Source organism: Platalea leucorodia, assembly GCF_965183815.1.
Source record: "Platalea leucorodia genome assembly, chromosome: 3".
Taxonomy (NCBI): Eukaryota; Metazoa; Chordata; class Aves; order Pelecaniformes; family Threskiornithidae; genus Platalea; species Platalea leucorodia.
In genome coordinates, this window is record NC_138825.1 from 107,186,112 (window position 1) to 107,204,753 (window position 18,642).

The 18,642-nt window shown below is 37.9% G+C and overlaps 1 protein-coding gene across 1 annotated transcript in view; it reads left to right on the forward strand.

Annotated features, from left to right (window-relative positions):
- TPO (thyroid peroxidase) overlaps nt 1-18,194 on the forward strand; it is a gene marked incomplete at both ends in the record, with an annotated part of 58,757 nt that extends 40,563 nt beyond the window's left edge. Inside the window, 6 exons of the mRNA XM_082305496.1 lie at nt 6,832-7,090; nt 7,613-7,783; nt 9,735-9,972; nt 13,663-13,871; nt 14,395-14,565; nt 18,034-18,194. Coding sequence (XP_082161622.1) covers nt 6,832-7,090; nt 7,613-7,783; nt 9,735-9,972; nt 13,663-13,871; nt 14,395-14,565; nt 18,034-18,194 — 1,209 coding nt within the window. The remainder of the gene's footprint in view (nt 1-6,831; nt 7,091-7,612; nt 7,784-9,734; nt 9,973-13,662; nt 13,872-14,394; nt 14,566-18,033) is intronic.
- Nucleotides 18,195-18,642: the final 448 nt, after the last annotated feature.

Consider the following 18,642-nt stretch of genomic DNA (forward strand, 5'->3'; position numbering starts at 1 on the left):
TAAATATGGGAAAACACAGGAGAAAAGAGTTCCTAAGAATGTTTATATTAGACCTGAGAATACAAAGAACTATTTCTGCTCACTATTTTACCTTTTTCTCCCTCCTTCCCCCAACCCCAAAGTAGCTACACAGGCTTTAACTTCTTTTTTCCTCACAGTTCTGGTATTCCGTGTGGACAGCATCTGGTCCTGCAGACGTTCACATGACCCTATCATAAATGAAGCAAAATGAAAACATTCAACAGTATTTCCCTTGCACAAAATATAATCTGCTTGCTCATAGTGTTAAAGGCATTCAAATCTGGACGGCATCAGGACCCAGATGGATTTCTCCAGCACTAGCCTGGTAGATGGGGAGATATTGTGGCTCCCTGTCCTCAGGTCCAGCCAAGCACTTATGCCCAGTAGGCATGCACATGGGTGCGCACACACACACACACACACACTAGGCCACACCAACCAGCACACATCAAAAGCAGCACCTTTGCTGGCACCCACAGGAATGTGAACAACATGGATGATCTGACCCCTGTTCTCTGCAGCTGCTCAGGATTGAAACCCATTAATGAAGTACACACACAGGCAACGCAGGGCTCTCCTGGACAGCCTGCACAGTGGCTGGCCCCAGAGCTGGTCCAGCTCACGATGCCTGAACCCACAAGCCCCTGAGGCTCAGGGTCGCACTCACTCTCTTTGCAAGTCCTCAAGTTTCTTATGCTGCTCATCATCTCTGGTCTGGCTGGAAACTCACTAGTGATCACACACACACGCTCAGAGTAGAGAGTACAGCCACAAAGGGGATAGTGAGAAATAGGATTTCAGAAGAATATAGCTTAAACTGCAGAGATCAAGTGCAGGGCTCAGTCAGATGAGCACACTGATCCGCTAACTCTTCACAGTCAGACAGCCCCTTTAACCCCTTTTCCCTCTATTTCCCCACGCTTTTTCCAGTCCACCTTGACTGAGTCCACATTGACTGAGTCCACCTTGACCCCTCCCTTTCCCCACCTTTAGTCCTTTCCCTGAGTACCCCATAGTGTTTCACACATTCCCACAATCCCCTTAAAACATCGCAAACGAAGTTCTTACACAGTCTCCCCAAGTCCTCTCTTCCCTGCACCTCACAATGACTCCTACCCCAACCACCCCTTTAGCTTGCAAGATGCCCAGGGGACAGTTTCTTTTGTTGGCTCATCTTGGTGGGTTTCACACTGGGCTTGGGGTCTGGCCACACTGTCTGGTGGCCTCAGGGAACGGACAATCCTGCGAGTCCATTTTCAATGGTTTGGTTACTCAGGTTACTCCACCTGATGTTGCTCTTCCAAGCCTCATCAGACCCTTTGCATTTGTGGAGATTCACCTGTAATCAGACAACCTAAGAGACCGTGATTCAGCCTGTCTGTTATAATCCATAATACTGGATGAGTAATACCAGGACCAGAATCATCTGAAGGCTAGAGAACTTTTGTACACTTTCTGATTCTTACAAACAGACTTTTTTAGTACCAAAAAGAGATTTTTTTTGAAGATGAACTGGGTAACGAGGGAGAAAAATTTCACTATTCTGATAAAACACTTTTCCTTTTTTCTGCCACAATTTTTAGTCAGCAGAATATGCAGAATGTTTCTTTTAAGAAATCACCTGCATTCTCTGGCATGCTGTTATTTGCACTTAAAGTCAGATAACTTCAGAAAAGTAGCGTACTTTATTTAATTGTATTTAGTCAGTCCTGTTGAAAAGTTTGGCTTTTTTTTAATACATATTTTTTGATTACATCAACCATGTTAGCTCCTCTGCTGTAAATGTGCTCTTTGCATTAAAATAATGGCACTAACAAGTCAGAATGGTTGTTAATACTTGTCAGAAGAAAAGTGCAGATCGAAAAGTAGGCCTCTGCGCGTTCATACACTTCTGATTTACGTCCAGTAACATGGCCTGAAAGAAAATACTTTGTGCAAGGCAATAAGCTGCATGAATCTTGGCTACTCATTATCTCTACCAGTATCACAGACTAATGAGATTTGCCTATGGCTCATTAGAAATGTGTTTGAGTTATTTCTAGCTGGTTCAGAGACATTTATTCAAGAGAGATAATTGGAGTATCTCTGTTAATGTGGTATGCTAACCAGCACACTAATGACAGCTCTAGTTGAAGTTACCTTGAGATTTCCACTCTAAAATTTAGTTTCAGTTGCTATACATTTCTAAAATTCTCCCTTTTCGGAATGAATACTTTCAAGCGTAATTTTTGCCTGTGGGTGTGTAATTATAGAGAATTGAACAAAAAGTCTCCTCTTCTTTCTAGAATAAGGAGAATGAAAAAAATATCTCTCTAGACCTTACTTTTCCTCCTAGATGCTTTTTTGGCAATGTAAATATCTCTAGTGATAAGCGTTTAATAATAGAAACTTGACAAAGTTACCAAACATAATAATTGCCTCTTGATATCCTGGACAAAACAGATTTCTTTTTAGTTGCATTTTAGGCTTGTTTTACTGATAAGTAGTAGTTTATATAAAGCACAACAGTGGTTAACTCTCCCCTTGTATTTTACAGGAATGACACATGCTTATCTCTAAAGTATTAACACTACAGTATACACTGGTAAAAATACATACCTTGATTTACTTAGTGTTTTGTGCAAAAAGACAGGTTTTCATTGTCATTTACTAACTGAAATGAAACTATCTATCTGCTTGTTTTGCTTATTCCTGTTTTGACCTGAGAAAACAGAGTAAGGAGAATTAGGATTCCTCCTTTTAAGCTATTTGTAAGAAAATAGTTTAAATTTGTTTTTCTTTAAACAAAAAGTGTACATAAAACAGGAAAAAATGCTCAGTAATGCAACTGCTACAGTCTTAACATTGCTATTTCACGTGGTTTGCAGGATGCAATTGCATGCACATGTGCTGTCCCTCCCAGAGACTGTTTCCCCTGATGTGCCGTTGGGATTGTGAAAGCCAGGTGATATGGCACTAGTCAGAGTGAAGCAGGAGTTTTGCAGATCAGTCTGAATCAGATTCTTTGTGATTTATTACAGTATCAGAGAACCATCTCTGGATTAATGGTGTTACTGCCAGTGGATCCCAATTGTAGTTGACAAGTGCCTTTAGTTTTCAGTGTGTATATAGGTGTTTTTTGCACTTCCTTCTACATCTGCTTGTGTTCTCTGAACATCTTGCATCCTTGCTTCTCTACCATGATCCGAGGCACGGGTTGAAAGTGGGTGTCTTCTGAGGCTGACGTACTTTAACTTTACAATTATTGGGTTCAACATGGCTAACTTGGATGAAACTTGTTTGTGAAATTAGATGACTAGATAACTCCTCTCAGAGCTTAAACTCTATGAAATTATAAAAGATGAATAGATAAATAATAGTTATTATAAAAGAGTATGTGTTGCATACTGTCATAACTCATGTTTATAGAGTATAGTTCAGAATATTAATGGAACTATAATAATGTGTTCTTTATTTATTAAAAATTGAACTATCATAAAATCACCCTTTACAGAAAAGTTTAGGAATTCCATATCATCTGTAAATCCTTTAATATCTACAGTGAGAACTTCAAACCAACTGTGCTTAGCACTTTGATGAATTAAACATCATTGCTATGTTTGGTTGTTCTCTATTATTTCTGCAATCTTTCCCAAGTGCAGGAGCTTCGTTTAATTGGCTCTTCACTATCTCAGTGAGATACTGAGTCAAGTTGCATTTTTGGCCTTACTTATTCTTATGATAGTTCACATATTTTTATATTCTCTCTTCCAGCCTTTTTTTATTTTCCTTTCCCATCCATTGTGCCCCATTCACACCTACTTTGGAAAATGCTGGAGGGGGTTTGGCAAGGAAAGTTTGCTGAAACTTATGAGAAGTAATATGACTTTCTGTGACTTTTGCACCTAATTTAAAATAACTTTTAACATGAACAGAAAAATTCTCAAAAATAATCTGAAATTATGATGTAACCTGTTTCCAAATATCTAATGTGTGGCTGACTTCTGCTGGAGGTGGCCCAGCCTGAAGGCAAACCCAGCCAGGATGCTCGCTGAGTTCATAAGGACACTTGGGAACCCCTGTTGTAATTCTGCCTTCTGAATGAGAGGGATGCTGCCTTTCACACTAACAGCCTATTTAACTTGGAGTATTATTGGGCTTGCAGGTCAGGATTCACTTACTTTTCTATAAACAGTGCACACGTGGTTCAGGATATGATGTAAAATCTGTACAAAGCCTTTTCTGAGAGTCTTGTAATCATTCAGACTCTGTTTCTGGCTGAATACTTAGCATATGATTGGTTGAATTGCTAGGAAATCAAAATTTTATTTTCTCTGATATGACTAAATGAATAACATTTAAATACTCTCAATCCCTCTGTTACTGTCTGGTCATATATACTACTAAAGTAATTTAAACATTGAGCATATGGGCTTCTGTTTAAAAGGCAGTGCCCATTTGTCATCATTTTTCACTGAATTATACCATTGAAACAATGACTGCCGTGAGACAGTAGAAATATTGACATTATTGGTTAAAATTAATTTCTTCATGAGACTTCTATGGAGCTTGGAGTTGATGCTATGAGGTGCTGAATGCCTCCTAAGAGGAGCTTGGATTACCACTAATCTCATAAATATCACAAGGAGTTGAGACCACCCAGTCCCTTGTAGGTTCAGACTCATTATATCCACATAAATCCCTTATGCTGCTGCAAACACCTGAAAGTTAACTTATTATTCATAAATAGACTCAAAGTAAGTAATAAATGGTAGAGCAGTTCATTGTACTTGTTTGCAATTTGTTTTTCATATAGACCCTTTCTCGCTCTGATTTTATTGATGTATTTTTAGACAAGAGCATTCCTTTGTTTCCACAGGAGAATCTCAGTTATTGAAGGAACACTGTATCGAAGAAAGTATTATGCTTATTTATGCCAAATATGAAAGGAAATAAACCTTTTAAATCATTCTCTCAGAGCAGGGAGTGCATGCAAAAGAATTTTAACAAAAATAATTTTGATGTTTGTCAGCTGTTTACACCTTCTTTAAAACTTATATCTGTGTCAGTTATGAGAACTTGTAGCGAGCCTCTCCTTGACTTCACGCAGACAAATTCAGGCAAGGTATGTTCAGAGACTACACAAAGACTGGATGCTACATGCTGATGTATTTTAGATATTGTTCTCTGTCAGACTCCAGATTCTTTCTGGCAGTATCGTTTTCCGCTGTGTTAGAAACATCTTCTTAGTCTGTATTCTCTAAAAACCACCTCCACTTGATGGAGCCTTATTTAGCTATTGGAAGTTTCCATCAAACAGATACCTCTCCTAGCTCAAGGCAGGCATAAGAGCCCTTTTTACCTTAGCCTTTTAATTTTCATGTCTTGAAATGGCAACCCCTCTTCCACCACCAAGGAAACAAGAAATGAAGATCTTACCTCTGGAGCAAATGAAAAATTTGAATTGCCCTTTCCTTTGGGGCATCTGGCCTTTATGAGCAGCTTAGCTTGGGATTTCATTTACAATGAACCAAAAAATGACAGTCATATCAGGATGTTTGTGTCCATGGCTAACCTAGTCCTACTTAAAGTCTTTGCTTGTAAAAACTAACTCTAAATCTAAAATTAGAAAGAATTGTTGTCTTGCAAAACCTTTGTGAATGTAGCAAAAGGTTAACTTCTCAAATGACAGTGTCAGTATTAATTTCTAGCAATTATTTTCTTTTCTTCATATGTTATATTAAAGGAGCTGTAAAAAGAATTCTAACCTATTGTCTTTCAAAGATTTTGTTCACTGTGTGACCTAACCTGAAAACATAAAGAGGTTGTTACCTCTGCCTTCTGAGAAAAGTGAGCAAATTCTGGAGGGGTTTTCTTGTCTCTGTGCCGTGCCTAAAATAAAGATACAAGTTTTACATAAGGTCTTTTTTATGCCCACTAGCTTTTCAATATACACTATATCAAGCACAAAGTACGTTTGTCTGTATATTTTATTGCACACTATATTGAATCTATAAGGCATTTTATTTAGTTCATGATGCCTTATATTCATCCCATTATGCTTTATTGAGTTCAACGTAATCTTTAACCTATAATGCACTTTCATTTTATTTGGTACATTAGATCGTTTCCCCCTTTTTTTTTGGTCATGATTACTCACATGCTTTTTTCATGCGACTGTAATTGTATTACATTATAAAAGTGTTTGACAGAAGGTGTTTATCAGCATTTTCATTTTTGAAGTGTGTTTTTTAGGACTCCATAAATTGGCTTGAGTTTAGCATAAAATGTCTACCAAGGGATTCTGGGCACCAGCATTTTAAAGACTGGTCATTTCAAATATTCAGTAAAGAGGATTTGTGTCACAAATATATATCTGAAAATAGAATCTGTTCATATCAACAACTGTTCTTGAAAGATTTTGTAGTAATTCACACTTTCATTGCAAATTTTAAGGGCATTATGATTTACACCATCGCAATCAGAGCTTTAAATCTCAGCATGCCTCCTGTGAGCTGGTTTACCCCCATGGACTGGAAGTGAGCAAGAGTGGTAATCTCTCCTCAGGAGGCTTTGGTCTAGCGTTTATGGTAGGAGCCAACAGGGGCCTGGCTGGTGTACTGCACTGAGCTGTGCCACTGATTCTCTCCAGTCATTTGTCTCCTTACTGCAAAAATAAGAACAATATTGTTTACCAGCTAATACTACTCTTAGCCATGCCAAATGCTTGGGGACAGATAAGTGAAGAAAAAGGCAGTTAGCATTTGAGAAACATTACTATTGATCTATAAAGACAATGAATGACAAATATTTCTTTTTCTTTTCTTTCAGATTATTACCTTAAGAGATTACATTCCCAAAATCATTGGCCCAGATGCTTTTAATCTGTATATTGGCCTTTATACAGGTTATGATCCCACAATGAACCCTACAGTTTCCAACGTATTTTCAACAGCTGCTTTTCGTTTTGGTCATGCAACAATCCAACCGATAGTAAGGCGACTGAATGCACAGTATTTAGATGATCCAGAACTCCCAAATCTTCATTTGCATGAGGTTTTCTTTAGTCCCTGGAGGCTCATTAAAGAAGGTATGGTTTTATTTAAACTGTTTGGGTTTTTTTTTTCCAGAATATTGTAACTTTTTTCAAAGTTACTTACCTTGAATTAGGAATTGGGACATTTACTTAATTGCATCGCTGATTTAAGTTGTTAAACTGGTTCCAGAACATTAACATGAACTGGAACAATTATTCTGAGTTAAATAGTTCTCTGAATCAGACAAAAGTTATTCCCCAGATTAAACCAGTCTGGTAGATTGACAATAAATTGTTGATTGGTGATTGATGATGAAGATGTTTCATATCTTTTTTTTGTGGATGAATGTATTATCAGGTTGCAAATTTTCTTACACCTGAAGAAGCAGAGGGAGCTTTTTAATAGCACTATTACTTCTATTTCAACCTGCAGCATATTTTTGCATGTGTTTGAACGTAAAAGCCTGTGGCCATTGTTTAAAAAACATGGAAGCATACATGCATTCACATTTGTTATAAGAAAGTTATAATGGTTTATATATATGCTGTAACATTATATTATTTTTGTGTTTAAAGGAGGCTTGGATCCTTTACTAAGGGGTCTTCTAGCACATTCAGCAAAACTGCAGGTGCAAGATCAACTACTGAACGAGGAACTAACAGAAAAACTGTTTGTGTTGTCCAATAATGGTTCACTTGATTTAGCATCGTTAAATTTACAGCGTGGCCGTGATCACGGACTCCCAGGTCTATCAATTTTTCTTGAATTTTCTCCCAGCTGGTAACTGAACTATAACTGCCTATATTCGGGATGTAATCGTAAGCTTTTAAATAATACCTTCAGTAATCAGAAAAGTAACTTAAGTCTCTTTTAAGAGGTAAGTGGCTAATATTTTTAACTTTGATGGAAACAAAATATTCCCCAGCATTTGAAATTAAAATAACCTGTTAAGTCTGGAACAGACTAGTGAGTAGAACTAGTGACTGGATCTGGGTGTGCTTGATGTAGGTATCTGAGGCTTATTCTTGCTGGAACCAGCTCTAGAGGAGTGGCGTTTCTGCCTGCAGCAGCTACTTGCCTTCAGCAGGCTGCCCCCAGCCTGTGGGACAGGTCAACTTAGACACAACCTGATTGGTTCTAGCGACCACAGAAGGTGTTGAGATGTCTCCAGGAGAGGTGTAGATGGCTTATTCAGGTATACACCTCATTTTGAGAGATATTACACATTTGTGCCTGTTTTTTGCACTAGATGTCTTACTCCAGTCAGCCCAGGGTAAGATTGAACTAAGGGTAAGACTGAACTAACAGTCAAGGAGCGTTAGCCTGTCAGGCCATGGGTGTACTGGCTTAGAGGAAGGCTGCCGGAGCTTAGTTCACTTAGACTGTATCAGTTGTTAAAATATACAGTAGGTTCCTAGTCCTGTGTAAAAACATCTTACAAGCATGTGACAGCTTCTGAGAGCAGAAACAACAACCCTCAGCATGGTAGACAGGGACTCTTTCATTTCTAAAACTCTGTCCTGATGCCTTTCCTGATCAGACCGCTTGTCTGCATGAATAAGGAACAAACGTGGCTGCCCTTCTATGCTCTGAGTCCAATGTCCTACCCATGGAGGTAGGACTGACTGATTGCCAAAGGGTGTTGCATCTCTGGGTGACAACCCTCTCCATTTCTCCTGTGTGACTCTGCAGTTAGGAATACACAAGTCGTTGGCCCTGGATAGTAGAAATGAAGTCTGACTCCAGCTGGGAGTCTAAAGCTCTCAGCTACACAAGGGCAGAAACGGAGGTTTGATCTCCCAGACCAGAAATGAAAGTTTTTTTGGGAGATGGGGGGGTGGGGTGTTTGGTAATTTCAATGTTGTAAAAGAATGTAAAAGAAAAATATTTTCCAGAGAGCTGGACATGTGCCCTAGGACACTGTCCTTAGTAAAGTCCTTTAGTTACTAACTTGGCTTGTTTAGCCTGGAGAAAAGGATGCTCAGGGGAGACTTTATCACTCTCTACAGCTACCTGAAAGGAGGTTGTAGCAAGGTGGGAGTTGGTCTTTTCCCCCAAGCAACAAGCAATAGGACAAGAGGAAATGGTCTCAAGTTGCACCAGGGCAGGTTCAGATTGGATATTAGGAAAAACTTCTTCACCAAAAGGGTTGTCACGCATTGGAACAGGCTGCCCAGGGAAGTGGTTGAATCCCCATCCCTGGAGGTATTTAAAAGATGTGTAGATGTGGTGCTTAGGGACTTGGTTTAGTGGTGGACTTGGCAGTGCTAGGTTGATGGTTGGACTTGATGATCTTAAAGGTCTTTTCCAACCTAAACGATTCTATGATTCTCTGATTCATTCAGGATACTTCTTGCCCACTCTTCACCTAACTCCTGTATTCTTAGTCTGGAAATCTCAAGACACAGTGGATGCTCCTATTATCTATTATCATGTTTACATTGCTTAAATATGGGAGAATTGTTTTAAACCTTTGTTTTCCTTCATGAAAATGATGTAGCAATTGCATATCCTGTAGTTTCAGATCCTGCCATCATTTCCACGATCAATTTAACAAATAATAATAGGCTTATTTTTAGACATAACTGTCTATGACTATAATTAAGGTTGTCAGAACCCAATGCTTATAAATTTATTAATTTCATATATCATGCTTAACAGACAAGTCTAATGTTCCTTTTAACATAATATTTACAGGTTATAATGACTGGAGAGAATTCTGTGGCTTACCAAAACTGGAATCTCAAACAGACCTGAATACAGTAATAACCAATCACAATGTCACTGAAAAAATCATGGAATTGTACCAGAATCCTAGCAATATTGATGTTTGGCTTGGTGGTCTGGTAGAAGACTTTCTTCCACATGCTAGAACCGGTCCCCTGTTTGCATGTATAATCGGAAAGCAAATGAAAGCACTAAGGGATGGTGACCGGTGAGTTTATTCATGCTGTTGAATCATTTGTGTAATATGCAGAAACAATGGAGATTTTACAGATACATAAAGATACTTCCCAGAATATAAAACAACATGATACCTAAACAGGCTTTAAACAAATTATTCCCTGCCACTTCCACATTTTTAACTTCACTCCTTCAGTTTTGTTGGGTGAGTTTTTGCTTATTCTTCTTTGGTCTGTATATAATTTCAATTCCAGATGGCATGGAGATTGTTTCTGTAGTATTGAGATGTCCAATGGTGCAATCCTGCTGGAAGTGCAAGGTGCCACCAGCAGTTAATTGTGCCAGGGGCAACTAACTTCTGTGTGGGTGGATGTAGTACTATGCAGGTTTTAGCTTTCTGGTCCCTGAGGGCTGCACTGGTCTCAGGGTCCTTAATTGGAAGAACCTCAACATTTTCCATGGAAACCACAGCAAAGTCAGAAGGAATAGGCAGAGAGCTGTAGTTCAGGCTTCCTAGAGAGTATAATAAAAACACCATGTACCTTGTCTTACGTGAATTGGGACTGCAGAGTGGTCCCAGAATTGCCTCATCGGACACAGCATAGTATGTCCCTTCAGCCAACCCTGCACAACCACCACCAGGATCTTTTGCCAGTTCAACCCTCCACACTAGGAAGGCAGGAGAAATACAGGTTCAGGTCACAGGGGTGTGAGATGCAGTTTATATCTTGCTTTTGCTCCTGAAGCAATTATAAAACTAAACTTTCTTCATTTCCGTCATGTACTTGTGGCAGTAATTTTGAATCTCATGAGAAGACTAATTTTAAACTGCTCACACCATGCTAGCAGTGGTGTTTTAAGTACATCTGGTCCTTACACTCACCTTTAAGCTCCTCTTATAAGTCACTGTTGTGGAAAGAAACCATTATGTAAATAAGCATCCAAGGCAGAATTTAAATCTGAACTTTAAAAAATGTTAATTAATTAGCTCACAGGAAAAAGCAATGTTAATCATAAAGGTGGTATCTTATTAACACAAATTGTATAGACAACAAACATTCCACTCACCTATGCTGAAAACGTGGTTGAAAGTCTTCTGAATCATACAGGCGTACTTGACTCTATCTGGGGAAGGATAATCTATCGAGGCCCTGCCAGACTTGTTTCCATTATTCAGTGCCTTATGATACTTCTTATTATTCAGTGTCTTATGATACTACTAGCATTAATTAAACTTAAGCATAATTTAACATTAACATCAAATTGGGAAAAAGAGACTTCTAATAATAAACGAATTCCCCAAGTTTCTGCCACAAACTTTGTGTCAGCTAACTTAAATGTGAAATGATATTGTCATGAATACTATGATAAGGAACTATCTAAGAGAAGTTAGAAGTAAAAACATGCTACATTTGTCACACAGTAAGTATAAGAATGGAAAAGTCTAACATTCATTGCAGTGCCTTGTCAGATAGAGCATTGGGTATTATCTACACCTGCACTAGCAACACTACATGCTTACTAGATACCCTAATTGACGTGTCAGTGACGTGTAGATGTGGTGCTTAGGGATATGGTTTAGTGGTGGACTTGGCAGTGCTAGGTTAACGATTGAACTTGATGATTTTAAGGGTCTTTTCCAACCTAAATGATTCCATGATTCTATGATCTCAGGATTTGCAATAGTTGGGCAAAAATTCCGAAGCTGACTTTGTCATTCTTTGCATAGGAGGGCTTGCACCTTCCCCCCCCCCCCCCCCCCCCCTTTTTATTTCTTTCTTTTTGTACCCTAACCCTGTAAAATTCACCTGTAAAATTTTGGTCACCTGATACAAATTGGTTGGAGCAACTTTTGTTAGAGTAAACACGTATCTGCTGGGTAGATTAAAAAATAATTTTCTGCTCAAGCCTTCTCAGCAGTATAGATAAAACTGAATTGAGTGATGAAAGTAGAATAGGTTTTAATGTACATGAAAGGGGAAATGACAGGTGTAGGAGAGCTGCGTGGAGCAAAGTCTCTGATGGCTTTGGTCACAAGAAAGGGCCTGGGAATGCTCAGTGAGGTTTCAGGATGCTCTGATAAGTTTGGGGACAGTGTGCAGGTGAAGGGTAGGAGGAAGGCATCTTTCTTTTTTTCTCTCTCCAGCCGCTCCGTCTCTCCTGCACTTCTTGTCACAGTGCTGCTGAGGTGTGGGACATTCACTCCTTCTCTGGTCCTGTAGATTGCCTCCTCCTCCAATATAGACAAAGTGGGACAGGTTTCTCCCCAAATTGTCCTGCTGTAAGTTACTATTTGCCTATAAAGCCAGTTTTCCAAAATTTCACATGCACTTACCTTACTTAACCGGTTGGCAGCATGGTCCAGTTTGCCCTGAAAGGCCCCCCCAGGGCACACTAGCAGCCCTCATGTTCCTCAGACCACAAACAGGACTATCAAACAACTCATTTTCATGGTACCATTTCAGGGGGCTTATACAAAACCTAACATGCTGCCCACATGACAGGTTTGCATTGAGTCCACAATCAACATTGCTGTTCCCTTCCAATCAGAAAAATGTAAACCCAAAACTCACAGACTTTTCTAGAAACCCCAGCCTTGTTCCCCCTGTATTATGGACACCCAAGTCCTGTGTTAAACCTGAGGTTAATTTGTACAGTGTGATCACATACGTACTCTACTGCTAATGGTCCTAGGACACGTTACCACAAATCCTGCCTAGCATTTGGGAAAATCCTAATTAGTCTGAGTACCACAGGGAACTATCTTAGCAGTTTAGCAGTGCTTAACACTGTTTAATGTACTACCGCAGATGTGCTATTAAACACTCCAGGAATATTTTTTTTGCCATTTATGACACGTCTTTATGTACAAAATATTTATCTTTTTTTTTCCCCCCAGTGTTTTCTTTCCCTTTCTTTTTATCTTTAAACATGTATGTATGTGTGTATGCACACATATGTATTATATATAATATATATAATTTAATAGATACAGCTTTGTAGATCACCTGGTTCTTCTGTTCTGCCACTGCACTCACGATCTGACAAAATTAAAAAAGCAGCTCTTCTCTATTCCAGCCTGTCCTCTTAGCTTACTTTTTTGTATCATCAAAAGCACAATTACTGTTTTACAATTTTCTACTATAATTAATCTGCATTTCTACAGCTTTCTTATCAAATGAAGAACTCCATATTAAAGAGAGGAGCATTCAGCAATACCTGTTTTCATAGCAACTGTTCAGTAATGGCAAGCAGAATTCAAAAGCTATGTTATGGGGAAATATATTATGGCTACTCTTGTAATTCTCCTGTAATTTATGCTTAAAAAAACTTATGAGTGCACAATGAATGCTGGTGTGCATAAGATTAAGCATGCAGTTCAGACAAATTAGTTCCAAGTTTTTCTCTCAGGATTGTAACTTTTTTTGTGGCCCTGTATGAAAAGCAATTCTGCAAGTGTGAATAATTAATAGTTTTAACCAGCTGACTTTAACACATCATGTGAGTTGCCCGGTACGTCAGACACACACTAGCCTTTTCGTGACTTTCAAGCTGGATATGTAAGTCTTCAGATCATGGTGTTTACTTTTATTATTGTTGTATCCACCTACATTTTGCTGTAATTCTTATTTTCAGTCTTTTACATAAGGTACTGTAAAAGTAAGAATAATCAGCTCTTTGAATTTGATCTTTTTCAAACTGTTTCTATTGATCTTTCCAGATTTTGGTGGGAAAATGATAATGTTTTCACAGAAGCTCAAAAGCATGAACTCAAAAAACACTCATTGTCCCGCGTGATTTGTGACAATACAGGAATTTCCGAAGTGCCAGCAGATGCCTTTCTACTTGGAAAGTTTCCACAGGATTTTAAGCATTGTGACAATATTCCTGGGATGAACTTAGAAGCTTGGCAAGAATTCTATCAGGAAGGTAATCTGGTAATTACCAGTCTTTTCTGACAGCAGAGGAGAGTAATCAGCAGTTAGAGCACTGACCTTGGTTGTGGCAGGTCTTGAGTTACTGGTCTGATGCAGATCTTGAGTATTTCTACAACTTAGAAATGGGATCTAGGTCTTTCTCTCCTTCTTTCTCAACTTCCTCTGTAAGAAACATAGTGTTTGACAACTTCACTCTGATAACATAAATGGCTTGTGATATATTCAGACATTATGGCAATTGGGGCCGGAGTTCTTAGACAGATAGAAAATATTATCTAAGAACTGTGCAGAACATACTGTTAGAAGATAATACTAATTTTGTAAGGCTTATAAGTTAAGGCTGAGGTATTCCATAAATTCTTGTCCAGAAATTAACAAATAAATTCTTGATCACCTTAAAACATGTGAGTAATTTCACTAAAGTTAATTTATAGCGGTAATGGAGAATAATGCCTATTTTCAAGGGTAAGGCGGTAATTTTGTAAAAGCTTGTAATACAGTCTTTTTATTTGTAGAGGAAATATGTGGAACACCAAAGACTGTGGCAAATGGTGATTTTGTATATTGTTCAGAATTTGGAAAATCTACAGTGACTTATTCATGTCAATATGGATTTCAATTACAAGGAGAAGAGCAATTAACCTGCACAAGTAAAGGATGGAACTTTGAGGCTCCCATTTGTATAGGTATCTATTTTTTTGTTGCTGTTTCTGAATTTTATAAAAGCTGAAGTCCAGCACAGCTCATCAGAAGTTAACTCCCTCCTATGCTCTCTTGTAGTCAACCTTCTGGGTTTGTAGGTACGATAACATGATAATATGAAATTCTCCTTTCTCCAGAATTACTATCTCAGTCTCTACACATCCTGATTCAGCAATCAGGTTGATGATAGGAAAATGTCACTAAAAATTACCTAATTAAGCAAAAATGAGTTATAACAACCAGTAGGAAAAAAAACAACAAATCAGAATTATACATTGCTGGTTCCGACATTCAACATAACAGCAAGATAGTTGTCTTTTTCCTAGCATTGTTTCAATGGATGCTTTAGACACAAAATGAGCTCAGCACCCGTAGTTTATGTATCATCCTAATAAGTTAAGCAAAAGTGACAAAGAAAAAAATACTGTGAAGGGAATAAGTGAAATTAAACAAATTAATTATCACTTCGGTTCGAACATCCCTCCCCCAAATAGCTGTGAAAAGATTTGCCAGAAGTGAATTACTTCTGCAGGTACAAAAGTAGAGCAGGTGAAAAATCAGTAAAAAGATATTGTCTTTTGACATTTCACACTTATTTTCAAGGGAATACTTTTCTGTTATTTTAATTATTCTTTTATCTTCTCTCTTCCTTTTGCCTTATTTTTACTGTTGAATAGAATAGGATAGGAAGAAGGAGAATGTGGCAAATGTCTAATTAGAAGGCCTTCAGTCTTCACAGCTATGAAGGATGAATTCGCTCTTCACATTTCAAATGCATGTGCTTATAATGGTGTGTGTGTATATATATATTTATATACATAAATATATATAAATAAATATATATACATAAATATATATAAATAAATATATATACACACACACACACTCAAACTGCTCAGCTTTATAAGAACATGAGAAAAAATGAAACATGAAAAGGCCATATTTAGGAACATGTTATGGATGGTGGTACATTAATTTGAATGCAAGTGCTGCAGCTGATCTGCAATGAAGTCTGCTTATCAGTATTTCTGTGACAGCAGAATGGAAAGCTATTCATTCTAATTGTATACCTGGTATGGAAAAAGTCAAATGAAATTTGCAGCTCTTTCCTTTATTCAAATCCTATTTATCCACTGAATTCCACCCACATAAATACCATATAAAGAAATAAAGCTGTTAAATGAATTATAATAAAATCTTTTCAATAGATTAATGTTCTGGCAGCAAACTGAATAAATAAGTTATATGAATGAATCATTCCTTGTCCTAGTTTCTTTTAATATGTTCAGTAATATAAACAAAAGACTGTATATCTGCTATAGGAAAACAAGCCACTGCATATATTAAATAAGCAATGCCTTTATTAAAAGAAAACCATCAAAACCCACTTATGCAGATGCTACTTGAGTTTTACAGTAGAAAGCACTTTGTTCCATGCATGTCTGTGCAATGTGTTCTCATTCTTTTAAATGTTCAGCAAATTAGGAATAAGTCAAGCAATATAATGAGGAGGATAGAGCTTAGCATTTCTGCAGATGGTTTCAAAATTATATGCTGCTCTGGAAAAGACAGAGTGGCCTGCTGGCAAAAGCATAGGAATCTGAGAGCTGTTAATTCCTGCTTACTAACTTTGGCTTTGACAGAAATCATTTCTATTGATTCAGGAAGTCATTTAATGCCAGACTATGCTACCTTCCTTTCTATTGTTATCTTACTCTTGATAGATAACTCTGTTTACTTTGCTTTAATAAAGTACTGCTCTCTTTGAGTGGTAAGGTAGGCTGGTAAGATCTGACATGTACTATTTAGTGATGGAGAAAAGAGTTAGCTAGTTAACAGATAGTATGACTATGGATCTACAAAAGCTGCAACGGAACATTTGAATCACAGTTCAGGCAAAGCCTGTGCAGGTTTTCCTTCCCAGACCATGATGAAGCCAGTGGGAGTTAATCACAGAATCATAGAATGCTTTGGGATGGAAGGGACCTTTAAAGGTCATCTAGTCCAACCCCCCTGCAATTGGCAGGGACATCTACAACTAGATCAGGTTGCTCAGAGGCCCATCTAGCCTTAACCCAAAATGTAGCCCTGAAGGGAGTAATACTCAGGAATCTTCATCCTGAAAAACAAAGTATTTTCCTGCTTCAGACAGGTGTTATAAGAGCTAGTGTTTCTTAAGGGTTCTGAAGTTTAAGATTATTCCTTGCATGATTACTCTTTTCACTGTCTCAGTTGATGGCTAGCTTTGGACACAGCTACTGCTTTGTATTAAAATTTAAGAGAGGATCAGGCTTGATCCTATTTCCAATGACAGAATTCCCTAAGTGATCTGAGCGACAATGCTAAGCTAAGTCAGTAAATCACAGGGTCAGTTCTAATACTGATCAAAAAGAGCTACTTAGCCTGAAGTAGCAGATCAAACGTTCTGTAGGGAAAGAAAGGAAAGGAATATAACCAAAAAGAGAAGACACTGAAGGCTCAGCTAGTTGCCCACATATGGGCTTGCAGTGCTTCCCAGGACTGCAAGCAGTCAGACTGCAATGTCAGAGACATTGAACAAGCCAGCATATATTACCCAGAACTATTGGGAAACTATCTAAAACAGTGCTGGACACCTATCTTTAGGCAACTGAATCAAGTCCTGCAGGTAAATATTACACAGAAAGAAGAAAGATGCAGAAATATGGAAAAGACTGCATTCTTTCCCTCATTGAGTACTTTCTTTCCTGCACACCACACTGACTCCCATTTCATCACGTAATCAGAATGTGAGAGTGAAAGGTCTTGAATGGCCTCAGGAACAATATGTTTATGTACATTTTCCAATGGATAATTGTTCATCTTCTCATTATTCTGTCAGGACATTGTAATTTCACAGAATTTATATAAAATCTAGAAACAACCATCTTTGCAGTGATATCACAGATTACTGTCATAAATTTTGTATCCGAAGCTAACCTGAATCCTTGGCTCCTCAAAATAGTGCCTAGAAGTGTATAGAACTGTGTCAGTGTTTTTATTTTCACCACGTCTATAGAGCACATTATGGAAAAAGTTTATAGAGCAACTCGAAGTCTTATGACATAAACATGTGCAAGAAGAGCTCTCCAGTTTACAGTCTGCATTTTTGAAAATTCAGCCAATTGTCACTTGCAGCTTTTGGTGGATTACTAAAACAACATTTTCTTTTTTCATCATTTACAGCTTAAAAACAAACAACACCCCCCCCAAATCAAACCAAATCAAATCAAATCAAATCAAAACAAAACAAATGCAACTTCATGCTTTGAAGAGTAACAGTGAGGATCTTTGGCAGTATCTGTGTGTCATTGAAAGTGTACAATTCCTTGCATTTATGAATACTTGTATATACTCATACTTGTGTATAAGAAGGTAGTAATCCCTCTCTGTAATTTGTAATGATTATTGATCAGTGTGTATTCATTTTGCAGACATCAATGAATGTGAAAATGAAATTAATCCACCATGCTCTCCTTCTGCTAAATGCATTAACACTAAAGGCAGCTACAAATGTCTCTGTACTGATCCCTACAAGCTGGCAGAAGATGGAAGAACATGCATTGGTAATTCTTGTGAACCTACTGTCCCTTAAAAATGTCTCTGTTCTGTTTTACAATGCTGTAAAAAATCATAAAATTGAGATTTATGGAAGAGCTGTTAACATACGTAAAAAACCTCTACGCAGTCACAGGCATAAAGATAAAGTCAGATTCTGTAAAGTAAATGAAGGTATTGAATAAATAATACAGACACAGAAGTAAGCTTTGCATTTTCCATTCCTACCGCATATAAACCACTAAGTATTTCCTGACAGTGCCTATGAAGGGGGCATAAAATCTGTCTCAGTTTCTCCTAGTTAGTATCTAAATTCAGCATCTGAATCTTAACTAAGTTCCACCTATTACATTCCAAAACTGTTAAACCTTTTAGGGCTAGCATAAATTATTCATTTTCATGTTTTTCAGCTTTTCAGCATGCATGGAAGCTGTATTGGGTCTTAAGGTTTAGGTGGGGAGTATGAATGTAGTTGCCCACTGATG